An 18,446-nucleotide genomic window follows, 5' to 3' on the forward strand; every position below is an offset into this window, starting at 1 on the left:
TCATGGGTGCTAGGTTGTAACCGACCAGTAGAGGACGCCTCAGGCCAAGGAAAAGCAGACAGGCAAACACATTTCCCTCTCTATTATATCCAAACTAGGAGGTGCTGAGGCTTTAGCCAGCTTGCCCAACCTTCTGATCTAGAAGCTCTCTCTCCCCCCCCCGCCCCGCCCTATTCCAAGGATATAGTGACTACCTGCTGGGAGGTGAAAGGTCCATTGCACATAATCAGAGGCATGATTTCCTCTTGATTTAAAAAAACAAAAGCATACAGACACACAAGGAGAGTAAATATTATAAATTAATGCAAGAAAATTAACTTATGTGTATGGTACAACCTATTTCATATAGTTTTTGTTCTTTTCCAGTTGTTGTTGTTGTTTTTAAAAAAGATGTAAATATAACTTTGGACCTTTCTCTCTTTTCTAAGGAAAGAAGGAGATGGTTTTTGCAAACAAACAAACAAACAAATGTGTGTTTACATCCAGCTTATCATCCCTTTGGAAAACTGCTGGTGGGTTGGGTCATAGCAAGCTGTTGTCGTCACCTAACTGCGCAGAGTCCATTCTCCGGGGTAGGTGATGAAATGCCCCTTCAGGTCTTATTAGGAAATAAAGCAGGGCAGCGTTGTCAAGGTGGATGCAGCTGTGCTGCTGGTTGCTAGGAGACATGGGCCCTATCATGACAACAGGACCGAATCCCAGGGAAGAGGTAATGAAAGGGGCCTGGCATGAGGGACATGGGGAAGGAAGGCTGCAGTGGGACATTTGCCCTGCCACCCTACCCTCACTTCCGACCCAGTCTCTATGCAACGCAGTAGTGACCACCAAAGCAGTGGCAACAGTTGCCGTAGCAACAAACCTGCAATCCAAGATGCTCAGCTAGGCAGGGTTACAATGGTACCTACTGAAACAAGGAAGAAAGAGGGATGATTGCAGAGATGTTAGGAGTTTCTGTTTAGCAGATGCTGCTAGTTCCTCCTTCAAAATAGTTGAAGCCAGGATTTATATCTTGTGATATCCCTGTGTGATGTCATATATAAACCCTCAGAACTGAGACAAAATCAGCTAAGAGTCTGCCATGCACAAGAGTCTGCAAAAGAACAGCCTGCCACCCTTCAGATCATCAGTCTGCAGGTCAGAGAGGTGGAATCTCTTTTCAGTGTCCTGGAAAAGAGGTGACTCTGTGCATATGCAGAATACACCATCTTCAGTGAGAGCACACACACTTACTGAAAAGCGGACAGAGGGTTATTTCCTTTGCTAGGAAATGATCACAGAAAACTTACTCCCTGACATCTAGGATTTAGCAGGCAGGACATCACATGTGCACTGTCACCGTCATCTCCCATGTTAGAACATTTGCAATGACCAGTTATGTATTCCAAAGCACATTTCAGTTCCTCTTTCTGAAAATCAGCACCCAGTTTCATACTGCCAGCTAGCTGGAGGTCTTAGCACAGCACATAAGGCTTCATGTGAAGGCATTTTGGATTGGGTCACAGAAATGGAGGCCAGACTAATTTATTGGTCCAGAGCAGGCCAGGCCTTCCATTCTATGTAACATAGCAGTTGACATTTGCTCCATAGAACAACAGTGATGTGAAGACTTTTCTGAGGATGGCAATTGGTTTAAACATGCTGAACTCAAAGGGTACATTACGCCGTTAAGCAAACCCACTTGGAAATGAGTCCTATTGGAATCCAGGGGCTTATCTTCCAGATAAATGCAAGTTTAATTGAGATCCTGCAGCAGAACAGATTGTTTTGAGGAACTGAGAAGAGATTGGGTGGAACAATGTGGAGGTTTTGTGTAGCTATGTCCTTGAAGTTTTGTTCTGAAGAATACCACATCAGGCCCTCCAAGTGTCCTTATTTTCCAGGGATAGTTCCAAATTTACAGAAGCTGCCCTGATTTGATTTCTGATTTGATCCCAGAATGTCCTGCTTTTCCTTAGGATGTCCCTATTTTCATCGGAGAAATGTTGGAGGGTATGGAATTATGCAACCCCCAAGCCAAAGAGATAAGTAACTACACAACCTTTATAAGACCTCTGAAGGCAGCCCTGTATAGGGAAGTTTTTAAATGTTTAATGTTTTTATATATATTGGAAGCTGCCCAGAGTGGCTGGGGCAACCCAGTCAGATGGGTGGGGTATAAATAATAAAATTTATTATTATTGAATAGGATGCCCCTATTTTCATCAGAGAAATGTTGGAGGGTGTGCCACGTGCACTTACCTGGGAGTAAGTCCCACTGGGCCTAATGGGGCTTACTTCTGAGAAGACTCTGCAAGAGTGGGATTCCGCAAGAGGAGGGAGAAGATGGCACTGTTATCTTTTATTGTTTGTAAGCCACTTTGAGACCTACAGTGTGAAAAGCGGTTATGATTTTTAAATAAATACATCCAGACTTTCAGCTTTGTGGTGCTAGAGAGAGTGGGACTTTCAGTTTGTTGACACCACTCTGTTGGGCTTCTATTGATTTGTGTGCCAAAGGTGTTTTTTAAAATTGATTCCCTGTTTTGCTAATGTAAAGAAAGACTTCCTCAGCTTCCACCCGCTGCTTCCCTATGGCACAATCCCAAGCAGTTCAAGAGTGTGTATTTGTGTGAGTGAATGAAGAATCCAGTTGGCCAGTGCCAATTGTGGGTGGGGAGCTTTTTCATGCCAAACCTTGGCTCATACATCAATGTACATCACTTCTTCTCTATATCAGACTGGCAGCTGAGTGCCAGTGTGGTGTAGTGGTTAAGAGCGGTGGACTCGTAACCTGGTGACCTGAGTTCGATTCCCTGCTCCTCCACATGCAGCTGCTGGGTGACCTTGGGCTAGTCACACTTCTCTGAAGTCTCTCAGCCCCACTCACCTCACAGAGTGTTTGTTGTGGGGGAGGAAGGGAAAGGAGAATGTTAGCCGCTTTGAGACTCCTTTGGGTAGTGATAAAGCGGGATATCAAATCCAAACTCTTCTTCTTCAGCTGACTTGGTGAACCAATACTGCTGCAAAGCATTATGGGGTGAGGCTGAAGCACTATTCACTTCTCCACCCCCTACACAAAATTATCATTTACAAGAGAATGAATTTTGCAGCAGGAGCCTGTCCTACTCAAGCAAGCTCTGTGTGCAGTTAAGAATCCTGGAGGATCAGGGTTTTTACCTTGTACTGAAGGCCTTCAAGGATTTCATAAAAAATAGCCTGTCACATTGTTAAGCTTTTGCTATTTGGCTGTACCTTGAAGCACTTAGTAGAAATACTTAACATATACGGTATTTCCTGAGCGTTCAGAACATGCATTCTATTGTTGCAATCCTCGCAATAGCCTTAAGAGGTCACCAACATGCTGCCCATGGACACCCACAGAGGCTTTCCCAAATGCCATAGGCCTCCATTCTTCCAACCGTCCACAAGCTGAAATAAGGTTTGAAAGAAGTATTCTTGTGGCTGATGGAATAGGCTGTACTTGATCGTGGTGTATATGTGGTGTCCACCAGTTTCTCCAGTTTGCAAATGTGCCCAAGGGGACCTATGCTTAAGGAAGATCGGTTTTATCAATCCCATGTTGCAGATTAGGGAGAGGGTGCTAAGCATGAGCTGGAGCATGGCCGTCTTCACCCAGGGGTGTGGGGCACCTGGGTGCAGAATTATGGGGGGTGCCAGGCGTCCGTTGATGAAGCCGCCTAAGCTCTTAACTATCTACCTTAGGGATGTCCAACCAGTTCACCAGGACACCAGGATGCATCTGCCCCCCCCCCGTGGTGTCTCTCATTTTCACATGATCACAAAAAAGGAAGACGTAGGTTATTGCTACTCCCTCCTTAAAAGCTCAATAACTTGCCCCCTAAAAAAAGCTCAACAATTTTGACCTGCCCCCCACCCCAGCAGCACATATCCTAAAGACGGCCCTGCTGAAGACCATCTAGAGAGTTCAGAGTAGGCAGAAGGTAAGGATTAAACCACAACCTTCCTGACTCATAGCTCTCTTGGAGACTAGATTGCATCACTTCTGATAGTTTAAGTCAGCTACACATCAGAGGGTGTCTTCACCCGATGCACATTACCTGTTTGGTTTCCCACCACCACCAAACCCCTCTTCTAACTCCTGTTCATGCGCTGTCATCCGCACAAGTGCAATGGCTGTTTCAAGTGTACACACCTCAGCTTAACAGTCAGATGAATCTGGCTTAAGTTGCCCTTTCGGATCAAAGGCTGTCTGTGGAAAAACACAGCGGGACTGATCCACGCTTATAACTTCCCAGCCACAGTCCCTGCATGCTTTAAAGTTCTGTATTGGAGTATCCTTTTTTGTAGGCACTGATTGAGCTTTGACACCTTTGAGCTTAGAAATAAAGAACCAGGTTTTGCAGCCGGAAATGGTTCAAGCTGTCAGGATATATTAGCCTCCAGGGAGGACAAGAAAGAGATTGGTTAATTAGAGAAAGTCAGTCAATCTACGTTCTTTAGATTGGAAAAAAAGAGGACAAATGCTGCAGCTTTTACCCAGAGGTCTCTCTCCTCTTTTTTTTTTTTTTTTGATTACCCCCACCCCCAGCCATCAGGAACTGCTAGAACAGAGTAGAAAAACAAATTATTTAATTTGTCAGACATTTCACGGAAGGATAACATATCCCCCTCCTGCACCCCTTTTCACCATAAATAGTAAAAGAAATAAAACAATAATTTAGTAGAGGGGGGTTGGCCCTGCGGCAGGATTGAAAAGCAATCAGTGATCAGAGAAAAGGCTGTGTACACACTGTAGTTTGTTAAGGATTGCTAGGAATTGTAACTCTGAGAGGGATAGGTTTGGAGGGGGAATTCTCAGAGGGGGAAAATGTGCTTCCAGTGTGCATTAAAAGTACAGTGTGTACACTGATTCTGAAGGTTTTAGGGGGAGGAAAGAAAAAAGTAAAGATGAAATAAATTTGAAGAAAAATTCCCTAGTCGTTTGCTCCTAACATGCTCCAGCTTGAAGAAATATGCACATATATTCTCCTCCAGAAAGAACTCTGTCATGGGGTGTCTGCTACAAATAATGGAATCTGAGCCTCATTAAATGTGGCAGAGTGGGAGATGGGCAGAGCCAACCTGTAGGATAACTACTAATGGAAATTCTCCTGTGCAAGCTTAACTGAAACAGGATTATAGGAAGCTGCCTTATCCCAAATCAGACCATTAGTCCAGTATTGTCTACACTGGCCGGCAGCAGGTCTTCAGGAGCCTTTCCTGGACCTACCTGGAGATGCCAGAAATTGAAGCGGGGACCTTTTGCATTCAAGCAAGTGCTCTGCCACCAAACTATTGCTCTTGCACAGCTCCCATCCATTTCAATGAGGCTTGCACATATGAACCTCCTGATAGATTGTGCTCATATTAACTCACAGGAGGAAAGGTACCCGCCTACTTTCCCTCTGTAGCACCAAAATTTGAATCAGCCTTGTGCATCTTCATATTTAATGTTATGAGTTTGCAGGTGCCAGACTCCTCTGCGTTCCTAGATCCAGTAAGTGTTAGAATTTAATCAAAGCTTGGAAAGCTAAACTGGGTGCCAGAGCCATTCTAACCCTTGGACCAGCAAGTGTTAAAATATAAGCCAGGCTAGTTTCCTGTGATCAGGTAATCATTGCCTGGGTGATGGGTCATTAAGAGTTATGACACCACAGTCTCTGCTGTGCCTCATTCCCAAAAGGAAACACGAACTCTGGGTGAGCACCTAGAATCACTGGCATCTCGCACTGCTTGGAGATTAAGGTGGTGTGCAACAATATATTGCAACATGCCATTTGATGCTGTTAGATTTAGACAGACTTCCCCAGCCTGCTGCCTTCCAGATGTTTTGGACTACAATTCCCATCATCCCATGCTGACAGGGGCCAAACCTGCGACCCTGTTGGAGTCCAACAACACTAACTCCCATCAGCCCCAGATAGCACAGACAGTGCTTGGGGATGATGGGAGTTATAGTCCAGCCACATCTTCCCCATCCCTGGTTCATAGCTTCAAAGTAAGCTGGACTTGAAGCCACGATTTGAAGCTGGTTTGATATACTGGCTTGCTTCAAAGCCATTGGCCAGAATTTCCAAGTTTGCACGTAGCCGGAAGCTATGGATTAAGTGCTGAATCATAATGTGTTCAGCTTCTTGGGACAATGCAAAGCACGGTATGCAAACACAGCCGCTGCCTTCAAAATGCACCAGCAAGATTCACTATTCAACTGCCTGTGTTTTTTTCTTTTAAAAATGCCTTTTAAAAACAACGTCGAAAACCCAAATGTTCGCTTAAATCTGGAATCCAAAATTTCGCTTCATTTCGGCTCTCATGGGAACAGTTGCCTCCCGCATGGAAATTTTTTAAAAAATATATCTACTAGTTACAAAAGAAAAAAATAAACAACCAACAAGCCAAATCTTGGGGCCCAGCTTGCTCGGCTTCTCTGCAGAGTCCTGAGCCCTCAGCAACCATCAGGAAGAAGGTTAGGTGACAGGAGGCTACTTGGCATCAGTGAAAGGTCTCTGAGCTTGACCGGAAGTGGAAGCGTGCTGGTGGCAGGCAGCCCTGCCCCGAACAAGTGGAGAAAGAGTTCCTTGGGGAGAGAGAGCTAAGGGGGCACGGCGTGGGTGAACTCGACCGGGAAGAAGTCCCCTCGGCTGCCTGGCCACAGTGGTGGCTTCCGTGTCCCGTGTCCGCCCATAGGGAGTGGTATTGGTATGTGGGGCTCGTGGGGCCACAGGAAGTGGAACCCCTCTGCTCCCCGGGTCCCAAGTGCTCTATGCACGAGGCAGAAGAAGGCAGGGAGTTGGTGAAGGCTGAAAAGTCTGCGCTCGAGGAGGCCGGGAGGCCGAGGGGCGGCATGCTCTGGGACGAAGGCAGCCTGCTGGTGGGAGGCGGGGAAGGCGAGGTCTGGCCACAGTTGTGAGGGCAGCTCGCGGCAGGGGCGTAGGAAGGCTGGATGGCAAGCTGATTCTGAAGGAGGCTCATCAGATGCTGCAGCTCTCGACTGAGTTGGGAGACTTCCCGGTTCAGGTTGTTGATCTGGGGGAAACCAGAAAAAGAATCAATACCTAGCATTTATATAGAGCACGTTGAGAGTGTCATGCCTGCTTATTTATTTGATTTATATCCCACCTTTCCTCCAAGGCAGCATACATCGCCCTCATTTTATCCCTACATAAACGCTGTGAGGCAACTTAAGCTGTGAGAAAGTGACAAGGTCACCCAGTGAGTTTTATGGCTAAGTGGGTATGTGAACCCTGGTCTCGCCGGGTCCTAGTCCTGCACACCAACCACTACATCCTCATGATGAGCATGTATGCGCTGTGTGATAATGTGCATCAATGCAAGCAGCTTTCTGAGGTGGTCCACACACACAGCGACATCATCCCCATGCTGCCCCTGTCCCACACTATTTGTTAATCTGAAGTTCATTCTGCTGCAATGACTATAATCCATTTGGTGCTGAGAATGCCCTCTACAAGGGCCTGATCCCTCCATGTGTCCACACAGAAAAACACTGGCTACTGGCTGTGGGCCTCTTATTTCTGATCCGATCTGTTTCAGCGTCTTTGAGGCTTTTATGTAGCAGCTGGGAAAAGGGGAGGAGCCAGGACATTGGGGCGGGGAGTGTGTGTGTGTAAAAATAGCTCTGCCTGAGATGGGCTCCTATGAAGAATGAGGAGCAGAACACACAGGCAACTTGTTTTGTGGGGTGAGGGTGGGGGGAGAGAGAGGAGAAGAAGAAAGAGAAGGCTGGCTTTGTTGCTATGAAATTGTCACCAACCCGGTGCTAATTTTAAACTCTGACACCCTGAGTCAGAAACGCCAACACCACGGATGCACAGAAAAATCAACCCCCTCATCCCTTTCCTTCCCCCATGGGTGGGGGGTGGGGGCAGGAATAAATGCAGTCGAGCCAAACAAACAAACTAAACTAACCTGGTATTTGCAGCTAGTGGTGATCTGCAGCTATGCATCTCCCCACCCCACTTAGTTTTCAAGGTGAAAGAGACATCTGCAAACATCACCTCCTGATCTAGAGTTTCCCCTAGTCCTTGATGTATGAGGGCGTGCTGTGCTTACTTGGTGGCAAGGCAGATGAACTTTGCCCATGCTCAGAGGCATTTTAAACTTGACTTTGTATTTTCTAGGGCACAGCCCCGGCAGGGAAAACTGATGCCAGGACTGCGCCCTAGTGACTCACAAATCAAATCAAATAAAGCCCTGCTGTTTCCTACCTCTTGATTCAGCCTTCGGATGTTCTGCTTTACCTCATCAGCTTCTGCAGTTGACACAGGGTTGGCTTGCTCCGTCCCTGCAAGGAAAGTCAAGGGGTAGGAGGGGGAGATGAGAGGGTTAGAGGAAATACTTGCAGCAGTTTGCCTTCTGCCCAATCCTCTGACACTGTGCTTGTATGAGCAAGGGGTCACCACATTGGAGCAAACCCCTAAAAAGGGAGGGTGACCTTTGGTAGCCCAAGGGTGGTGGGTGGGGCCAGAGGCAAAACTGGGCAGAGTAATGAATATAAATGTTTGCTTTTTGAAACAGGCTAGTTTCTCCACAGCCTCCTCTCTATCCAGGCAGGCAAGAGGCATTATCCAAGGACACATTCCAGCTGGGCAAAAATATTCAAGGAGGGTGTAAAGCAAGGCCACTGAGGAGTGAGGGCCACACAGAGAGGTACTGAGGGCCACATCAGACCCCTGGAACTGAGGTTCCCCACTGTCGCCCTAAAACCTGAACTGTGCATATTTCGTTCTAAAATAGTCATTTTTAAATAATGATGCTTTAGTACTGCTAGAACAAAGGACTACTTCTCACCAAAGTGGTAAGTCTGCATTTGGACTATACCATGTCAGATATAGATTTCGGGCGTGCATGGGGTATTACATATTACAATGTGGGCAGAAGCCATTCATAAAGAAGTGGATGTTGCGGAGAAGGCTCCTGGCATATCCCTTTCCCCTGCTATACAGTTTCCTGCCTGCAGAGGGACCTGTGGGAGCAAAGAAGCCCCATTCAGCCATGTGAGTCACCACCTGCAGTCAAAAGTGGTATAGTCCAAACCTAGCTTTATCACTTCGGGGAGGGGAGAATCCAGCCTAATTCTGCCCCGAGAAAAGCTGACCGCTGCAACCTATATCAGTTGCATAAGTTTATTTATTAAAATTCATTTTACTTCCTCTAATCACAAGATTGGGGTCAAGATCTAGCCATATAGAAATGAAGCCCCCACAGAAGCAGTTAGCTCAGCGGCAGCTAACATGGGGCCTTCCAGATGTCATTGAACTACAGCTCTCATCATCCTCAGGCACCATGGTCCACAATTGGGGATGACGGGAGTTGGAGTCCAATAACAACCGGAGAGTATCATGTGGGCTTCCCCTCCCCCTGGCTCTTTTTACCCTCCCCACTTTAGCCTGTTAGGAAATCCAGCCACAAAACTGGAGGGGCCTTAGACCCAGCCATTCTGCAACATCTCATGGTTCCCAACTCATTCTCTGAGTGAGCTGTCGCATGTTAACTATTTTAAGACAAATACGATCATGGCGGGTCAACTGAAGAGATGGCCAGTCTTAACTTGATGGCTCACTAATGAGCCTTGATGCTCAACAGAGGGCTGAATCTGCTTGCTCAATAGTGTGCGAGGCATTTCTTTAATGAGCATTGAATGGTTGACAGCTAAGTGGCTTCTTGCTCTCTAAGGCAGGTGGAAGGACCCATCTCCTCCGTTGCTATCGCTACCTGACACTGGAGGCTCCTGCGCCGAGCTCTGCGTGGGCTGATCCACATTGAAACTAAAGGTTTGTGTCTCTGATGCGCCACCGTCATCTTCAATTCCATCCACAACTCTAAGGAGGTGGGAGACAGATTAGTTTATGCGGCAGGGTGCAGTCAAAAAGTGGTAAGACAGGGTCAAGCAGTGGTGATTGAATATCGAATTTAGAACCTCCATATTCAGGGGCAGTCTCTCCTTCTGAGGAAATGGAGCACTGGGTGGAAAACAGACCCCCCACTGTCAGGGGCCAGATGGATGAGGAGGAGTGGTGGGTGCCTGACTCCCAAGAACTCTGCAGGGAGGGCTCTGAAGATGACACCTTAGAACCTGGAGCCTGGTGGTGGGACACTGAGGAGCAGTCAGCAGAAAGGATAAGCTGGGAGCCTATAGAAGCAGGAGACTTGAGAGATCAAGGGGGGTCAGGAGAAGGAGGGCCTTCCGGGACAGGATTAGAAGCTGAGAGTCGCAGCATGCATGCAGACAGTCCCAGTCCTGCTGACTCTTCTCCCACTCTGACTCCCCGCTTGAGGAGTGCCAGACAGGCCCACAGGAGGAGCTCACCCCCTGCTTGGGAGCGATCCAGAGTGAGAGGCTAGAGGGGAGGGGCATGGCTAGAGCTTAGCTTCAGCAAAGCCTTCGTTGAGTTGAGATGAACCAAAGGACATTGCTGTGTTGTTGTTTTTCTGCTAACAAAAAGCTAATCACATTCCATGCCTTCTGTGTGTGCGCCTGCCCTGTGGATGTCCTGGCTTGTTGACAGCCACCCTACACCCCAGTGCTAGGAAGTTCTCCAACCTAAATCTAAGTTAAATGGAAAGAAGCTACAGAAAACCACTGCTTCCTTCTTGAACGTATCCTATTCATTTTATTGAGGCTTTCGCAGGAGAACTTCCCAGCGGATCATACCCCATGAGCCAAATCTGTTTGTCTGCTGTGGCCGTTCAGGAACGCAATGAGGACCCTTACCTGGGGCTGAGGTCTGGGGTTCCGTAGTTCATGAGGGAGGGAATGAGGAGCTTGCCAGGTTTCCGGCCATTGCTGCCCTCATTGGAGAGCTGCACCTCCCGGCGACACTGCGGAGAGGGGCTACGGCCTCGGTTGCAGTGGGCTGGGGAGCGACAATTTCGCCGCAGGGCGGAGAACTGGCGCAGGTCATCTCCTAGCAGGCTGCTGAAGGAGCCGCGCCTCACGGGGCTGTTGAGGTTGGGCAAGAGGAGTTTGCGGCGGGTGATGGTGGCTGGCGAGGGCTGGAAGAAGTCCTCAGAGTCCTCGCCATATTCCTGGATGGAGGGCAGGGGCTTCTCGGGGGCAGCACCACTTTCAAGGTGAGGCTAAACAAGAGGGAAGGAAGGAAGAAGATTCAGAAGATGGAAAGGCAGCTTTCTTATAGGTGAGGCTTAAATCACATTTAATAAACTTAGATGTGTGACCATCTGATCATTGTTTAGGTGGAGGGTATCAATTTGTCATGCAAATAAGCATTTCAAACTAGTTCATATTTGCACTGCAAGCCAGGGTGAAAATGCTCTTAGCCCTCAGGCTTTCAGGTGTAGGGGAAATAATTTAGGAGAGTACAAACTCAAGTTTTTGCAAGCAACTTACGAACAAAGTTAAGATTTTTATTTTATTTATATTTTTTGCTTCCTGAGATCCCATCCCCCCAGCCAAATTCATGTTGACTGTAATCAATGCAGTTTCTCCCACCCCCTGTGCCCTTCTGTTCCTGCAGCAAAAAAGTTACCTGGGATAAACGTGGGGACCTGGAGAATCGGAGAAGTCCCTAGAAAGGGAAACAGCAACAACAACACAATCAAACAAGAAAGACTGGGCAGCTCTTTCAGAGCCTATCAGGGTTGTTGCCTCAAAGCTGACCATTCTTGGTTGCCTGACGGACGACCACCCAACCAAAAGCTGAAGAGACAGATGCCATTTCACCTTGGTTCTGGCCCCTCTAGGAAGCATCTCCTGCACCATCTTGGCACAAACTGACAACCATGCATTGTTTTGAGCAGGAGCTAGAGTGCACTCCTCTCCTGTGGGTGCCAGCAACTAGTATTTGCTGTGCCCATAGTCCCTGGAGACAGGGCACAACCTCCAGCCATCATGGCAAGACTTGGGGAGAATGAAGCTTGCGATGGAAGGTTCTGCCTCCCTCCTTATGTGTGTCTATTACAACATATGCAGAGAGCCCCCATGCTCTACTGAATACACACAAGGCGGATTAGAGTCCACCTCTCCTCTTTTTCCCATGCACATTCATTCCACCCGTCTTCATTCTGCCTATATTTTCCTCCTCTGCTCATGAAGCGCCCTTTCTATCTATTTGCACTCCACCACCCACACCATTCTAGGGATGGACAAACTTCCATGTGCTACAGCAAAGTGTCAGGAGGGCAGGCAGGGATAGGGGGAGAAAGTTCAGGGGAATGGGGGTGGGCTTTGTGATGACAGATGGGAGCAATGAGGTGTGGCGGTGGGTGAGGGAGGGCAGGATTGTATCGGGAGGTGGGGTGGGCACACGACCTTTCACCTCTAGGTCACTGGTTCGAATGTAGCCCAGGCCGGTAGTGCCCAAAGCATGTTACCATCCGACGGCTGTTGGAGAGCCTACGGGCGTTTACTGGCTGGTCACGGTCTTGGTCCTAGTGGACAAAAACCACCATCACAATCAGCAGGGTGGGTAGGTGGGTAAGTTCAGCCGAGGGGAAACTGTAGACGGAGGAGGACACAAACAGGAGGAGAAATGCAGCGGGGAGGAAGTGACCTGGTGCATTGAACCAAGGGTGAACTGTACCGGAGGAGAGGATGGAGGCAAAACTGGAATGAGTTGGTTCTGCTTGCAATGGGTGCAATGGGCACCAGCCGCTGTTGCCTCTAGGCGTATTTTCTCTTGCTTAAAAACACCTTATGGGGGATGCTACATTCTGTTCTTAGTTACAGCAATGTCCATATATGACAAGAGTTGAAGCGTTGCTTCCTGGGAGGTGTGAAGTCTAACAGCAGAGGAAACGGAAAGTAAGGGGAGGCGATGTGGCCTCAGCCTAAAATGAGTGACTGAGCGATGCAGTCAGCAGTTGTTCATGTTTAACAGCTCTTAAAAATAAACCTCCCTTGGACTTGTGGCTTAGTAAACAGGTGGGCAAGTGGGATCAGAGCCATGGTACAGAGGGGAGGGTGGTCAACCTATTCTTCGGCACTGTTTACTTATTTAAATCCTCTCCACTCCCTCACTGAAGATATTATTAACCACGGGGAGGAGGGGGAGCGAGAGACAGGAACTTGTACTGCACCTGCCTCCCCCCCCCCCCACTGCTTGTAGCTAACAGCAACTTTGGAGTGATGAGTGGTTTCCATTGGGGAAACAGTGGAAAAGAGGGGTTTAATTCTATGGGATGTTAGCATCCAAATTGCATATGTAAAGGGTTAATTGCAAGAGCTGTAGAACTGTCATACGCTCTGTGGCAGTTATGGCAGTTGGTTCAGTTATGGCAGTTAGCTGAACAGTCTTAACACAGCAGCATCTTTGTTGTGCTGCTGTCTGCTTCTGAGTCTGTAAATGTTAGCTAGTCTGTAACAGTTTAATCTATGTAAGATGTTTTAGCTACTTAAGAAACACCCACCTGCATTGTACATTTGATCTGCAACTGCAAAGCACACTAAGTTATACAGCATGTTCTTTTAAACTTTAAAAGGGAGCGTCTAGTTTTTATAGGAAGGAAAGAAAGAGAACAAATTAAAGGGTCTAATCACCCAGGGCTGTTTTCCACACACTCTGCAAATGGGAACTAGAGTCTACGTAATTCCCACAAATCCCCCCACCCAGCTGCCCAGCCCTGGTCCAAATCAGTTTATACATGCATACACTGAGAGCTATTTTTCAGGCAAAGAAAAGATGTCTGTTTTGGCCCTCAGGCAGAAGAGAGGGAAGCTGTGGCCGGGACTTAAATGGCAACTTCAGTTCATGCACACCAGGACTCATAGGTCTTTCAAGTTGTAGACTGTTGGTGGTGGGTTTCAGTTAGCGACCAATATTTGGTGGTGGTGGGGAAGCTCCCAGGATCTGTCTAAGACATTTTGCTGCCTGAGGCAAGGGACCCCACCTTCACATATAGAGGTCAACTGGGCTGGCAGATGAAGCATACTTCTACACTGAGGGCAGAAGGTTGGCAGGCAGGGATTCAGGGCCAGCCATGTGTCCAGTTTTGGCCTTCAACCCCTCACTGAAGCTCCCACTGCCTCCAGTATCTACTGCTTGAGGTAGCGGTCATATTCTGCCTCATGGCTCCACTGTCCTCACTCTCCTTTCTTGACCTCACTGCCAACACAAACACATCCAAGATATCACTGTTCCGTATAGGACTCTTGAGCTTTGGTGGCACCTCAGGAGAAGCACATTTGGGAGAGGCCAGGGATGGGGAATCTTATATTGAGATATTGATATAAGAGATATTGAGAGCAGAAAAGATATTGTTTCCTTCATTAAAAATGAAGGCAGTTTTTTAAAACCCTCAACCCGTTTTCAAAAAAATCTGTGGGGAGAAAGCTTGGCAAAAATAACTGCTGCTATTTTCTGCAAGCTTGATAACAAGGAGTCAGCAGAAGGAACGATCCAACTTGTCGAACCTCCCTGCATTTAAGAAGAGGCAAAAGTCTTCTTAACACTCAAGGGTGGGGTGAGTGTGCACTGCATTTTTGCAAGACTTTCCCCATAATAGGACACATTTTGGTACATTTTTTCACCACTATGCATTTGTGTGTGCACTTTTCACTAACAGGCCCATTTTGCTATGCGTTATTTGGCTGGAGGACTGCAGCGCAAACTTTAGGCAAGAGCAAATTTCAGAGGAGTGTGCATATTAATTCAGGAAGAGTGAATTAATACAAACTGAATGAATTTATATTGCCCCCCTCATGCTGGCTTTATGCTACCTCCGGGATCAGAAGCGCCGTGCCTCCAAATGCCAGTTGCTAGGGAACAAGGGCAGGAGACAGCTATGGCGCTCTTGCCCTGCTTGTCCTGGAGGCATCTGATTGGCCACTGTGGGGAATGGGATGCAGGACTGGCTAGGCATTTGCTTTGATCCATGAGGGCTCTTGTTCTCTTTTGCAGTGTTCAATGAGCATGATTCCTATTGAATGACTGGACCATTCTCCTTCTGCAAAGGAGTCTTTTCAGACCTCAGCATGCCATACTTTAAAAGCGTCCTGCAAATAACTGAGTTTTGAGCTCTGTTCTAGCGACATGAGGTGCTCCAATGAGAGGGACAGTTAGATTTGGCTTTGGGCTGTGTGCAATAAACCTTGCAGGTAAAATTCTACCACCTGCTTCAGTTGTGCAGATACTGGCATGTATTTGATGAGTTTGCAGCTTTTATTCTGCTTCTATTATGGCCAAGTATGTAGCTATTCAGGGCTCTGAAGTCCCACCTCTTCCCCCCCAGTTTCTGAGATTTTACCATTATTCACACACTTTCAAGCTTCTCTTTGCAGTGACAACAGGCTGAAATTTGCCATTTGAAAAGAAGCAGGCTGTTGTTCATAGAATGTTGAATTCTGTGTCTGTATACCAATTCATGTGCTTAAATGGAATCACTGAATACATCAGCCCCACTTGGGGAAAGCCTTGTTTGTGGTTGCTATCACTGAATAGGTTGCTAATTGTATAACCTAGACTTATGAAGCCAGCCAATGCCAACATGTGGCATTTTGCTGCCCAAAAGAAGGACTCGCAAACACACACACTGCTGCAGGTAACACTTTAAAACAGGCCTAGATAATCTGTGGCCCTCCAGATGTTGTTCGATTAAAAACCCCATCAACACTGACCACTGGCCTTGCTGGCTGGGGCTGATTAAAGCTGGAGTTCAAGAATATCTGAGGAGACACAGGTTAACCATCCTTGCTTTAAAAAATCCTGCTGCACCATTCAAACCCCAATTCCTGCTTTTATATCCCACCACCACAGTGCCTTATAGAATCATAGAATGGTAGAGTTGGAAGGTACCACAAGGGTCATCTAGTTCAACTCCCTGCAATGCAGGTGGAACAGTGTGTGATGCCAAATTCAGGGCTTGAACACATGACCCTGAAATTAAATGTCTCACGGTCTACCGACTGAATGAAGAAGACCACTTCCCCTTCCTTCCTTCCTTGCATGGTAGTACTGGCCTGCCACCAGTCACGTATGGTGGCCCCCTAGGGTCATTGTTAAGCTCCTGAACTCTTTGCCTGCCTGGGCCTGCAGCCATGTTAAGGACCTGGCAAGGTATGGTGCAAGGCTGCATTCAAGTGGGGATGGGAGAGAGGGGCAGTCAAGCTGTGTAGGCCCTGCCATAACCCCTCCTCCACCTGAACATCCGTAAATAAGAGTTTCCCAGGGAGACAGCCCCACAAATGCCTCTGGCACTCTCCCCTCTGAAAACACACACACCCAGAAGAGGCTCCCCCCCCCCCGTTTTGCAGAAATGAGGATGCTATTGTCTGTGCTGTGTATAGCACTTCAGAAACATGCAAGATATGTTTGACAAGAGGCAACAGCGGCGCAAAAGGCATGAGTGTGCAGAGATCTTGGGAACAGATGCTTAAAATGCCACAGAAACAGTTGCCTGTCTCTGTCTGAAAAGCCACAGCTCAATGGTTGAGCCCCTGCTTTACTCAGTTCCCAAGTTTGATCCGTGGCCCCTCCAGGTAGGGCTGGTGGAGAACCCTGTCTAAAACCCTGCAGAGTTGCTGCCAGTCAGTGTAGACAACACTGAGCTCAATGGCTTGTCGGTCTGGCTTAGTATAAGGCAGTTTCCTATGAAGGCTATCTGGATCTGGGGAACAGGTGGAGGAAATAGGTCAGACTGGATGGGACGCTTTTCACATCGTTTGCCCTTGACTGCTGTTTCTTTCACAGACTGACAGCACACACTCTCCTATTGCATGATGGCAGGGGCTAGGGCAGGTTTAACCCTTTGCTTCCTGCTATGCTTTTAATCCAGATGGGGCCTCCTTCCCATGCTGGCAATTAATTTTTTTTAAAAGAGCTTTTCACCCCAGGACAAGCCACATGATAAACGTGGCCCTAGTCTCTCTCTCTCTCTCTCTCTCTCTCTCTCTCTCTCTCTCTCTCTCTCTCTCTGCCTGCGCAGGGAAAGCGGCAAGATGCAAATGGTGGAAGGGTGTTGATGGAGTTGGAAGCACTGGAAACATGGATTCTTCTCATGGTCTGGGAGTGATGATGTTGGATGTGGTATCTTTAGCAGGGGATGTGAATGATTCCTGGGGAAGGGGAAGGATCTGGTCTTGGTGGGAACTGGCCCTGTGTGGTCAAATGGCTAGAAGTACAGGTAGAAAGGGGGCAGGATAGGCGGGGATCAGGGTCACCTGCAGCACACAAACACCCCTACCTCAATCTCGCTGCCCTCCCGCAAGTTGAAGGTGAGGTCCTGGTGGATGTCGGCCATGAACTTGGCAGAATATTCGGGGTACAGCTCCAGCACCTCGAAGAGCCCACGCAGGCTGATGTACTGGAGGTCGCAGTAGGTCAGCGCCTTGACGTCTGCATTGGTCTTGATTACTTGGTCTTTATTGGGCAGGTCAGCCCCAATGAGGTCCCCTTTACCTAAGGAAGATGAGTCAGGATTTGGGGAGCGCCTGAACGGAGTTGGAAGCAGGGAGGCCACTCGTGTGTTCCCTCATCTCTCCCCCATCTTCTGATGGAGGGGCTCGAACTGGGAGTCCCATGGGCCGGGGTTGAGGCTGGGACTAGCCTAGTGAGCTGTGTGTGCTTTGAGGTCTCAGAGCCTTTTATAGGCTCACAAGGGGTGTACCTTGTGTCAGTAACATGTCTCTGAACTGGACAGCAGGAACCTGGATTTTCCTGTCATCAAACCAAGAGCTGTTGCCTGCTGGGCTTCAGCCCTCAGCTGCCCAGCTCTTTATGCCAATGGCGTATTCCAAAGCAGGATTAATATAGAGCAGGGAACTTGTGGACCTCCAGGTGTTGTTTGTCTCCAACTCTCCATCAGCCCTGGCCAGCACTGCTAATGGTCAGGAATGGATTAATTTGTCAATTTTGGTTTATCTTGGGGCTGATCCATGCTATACATTTAAAGCACATTTAATGCATGTGGCCTCTCCAAAAGAATCACGGGAGCTGTAGTTTGCTGGGAATTGTATCTCTTTGAGGGTGAAACTACACTTCCCACAATTCTTTGGGGGAAGCCATGCACTTTAAATATCTGTTGAATGTACTTCCTGGTGTGGATCTGCCCTCAGTTTCTCAGTTTTCATATCTTAAATTCAGTTTTCCACGTTTCCTCAGCAATTTGCAGGTTTAACAGAAATCCTTAAGAAAATCAATCAGCATTTTAGTGCAAATTTCTTATAATAAATGTATTTTTGTATGCAGTTTTGTCTAATGTACACATTTTTGCAAGCAAGTTCCTCTAACATAATGAATTTTTGCAGTTAGTTTCACCAATATATGCATATCTGTGCACATTTTCCCCTAACATACACATTGTTTTACAAACTGCTTGACCAGAGAACTGCATCACAAAATTTGGAGAAGTGCAAATTTCATGTATTAGTTTGAGAAGCACAGATCAGATAGTTTCTCATAAAAATGCAAACAAAACTGATTTTTGCCCTAGCCCCAACACAGAGCCTATTTGTGGCCCCAGCCTCACCCTAA

At 47.6% G+C, this 18,446-nt stretch overlaps 1 protein-coding gene across 2 annotated transcripts in view; it reads right to left on the reverse strand.

Annotated features, from left to right (window-relative positions):
* Positions 1–4,570: 4,570 nt before the first annotated feature.
* KCNH4 (potassium voltage-gated channel subfamily H member 4) overlaps positions 4,571–18,446 on the reverse strand; it is a 50,302-nt gene continuing 36,426 nt past the window's right edge. For both annotated transcript variants that reach the window (XM_081166166.1, XM_081166167.1), the window contains exons 11-16: positions 17,158–17,372; positions 11,508–11,546; positions 10,733–11,097; positions 9,733–9,839; positions 8,226–8,302; positions 4,571–7,026 (exon numbers count right to left, since the gene is read on the reverse strand). In XM_081166166.1, coding sequence (XP_081022292.1) covers positions 6,493–7,026; positions 8,226–8,302; positions 9,733–9,839; positions 10,733–11,097; positions 11,508–11,546; positions 17,158–17,372 — 1,337 coding nt within the window. In that variant the 3' untranslated portion in view covers positions 4,571–6,492. The remainder of the gene's footprint in view (positions 7,027–8,225; positions 8,303–9,732; positions 9,840–10,732; positions 11,098–11,507; positions 11,547–17,157; positions 17,373–18,446) is intronic.

Source organism: Podarcis bocagei, assembly GCF_964188305.1.
Source record: "Podarcis bocagei genome assembly, chromosome: 13".
Classification (NCBI taxonomy): domain Eukaryota; kingdom Metazoa; phylum Chordata; class Lepidosauria; order Squamata; family Lacertidae; genus Podarcis; species Podarcis bocagei.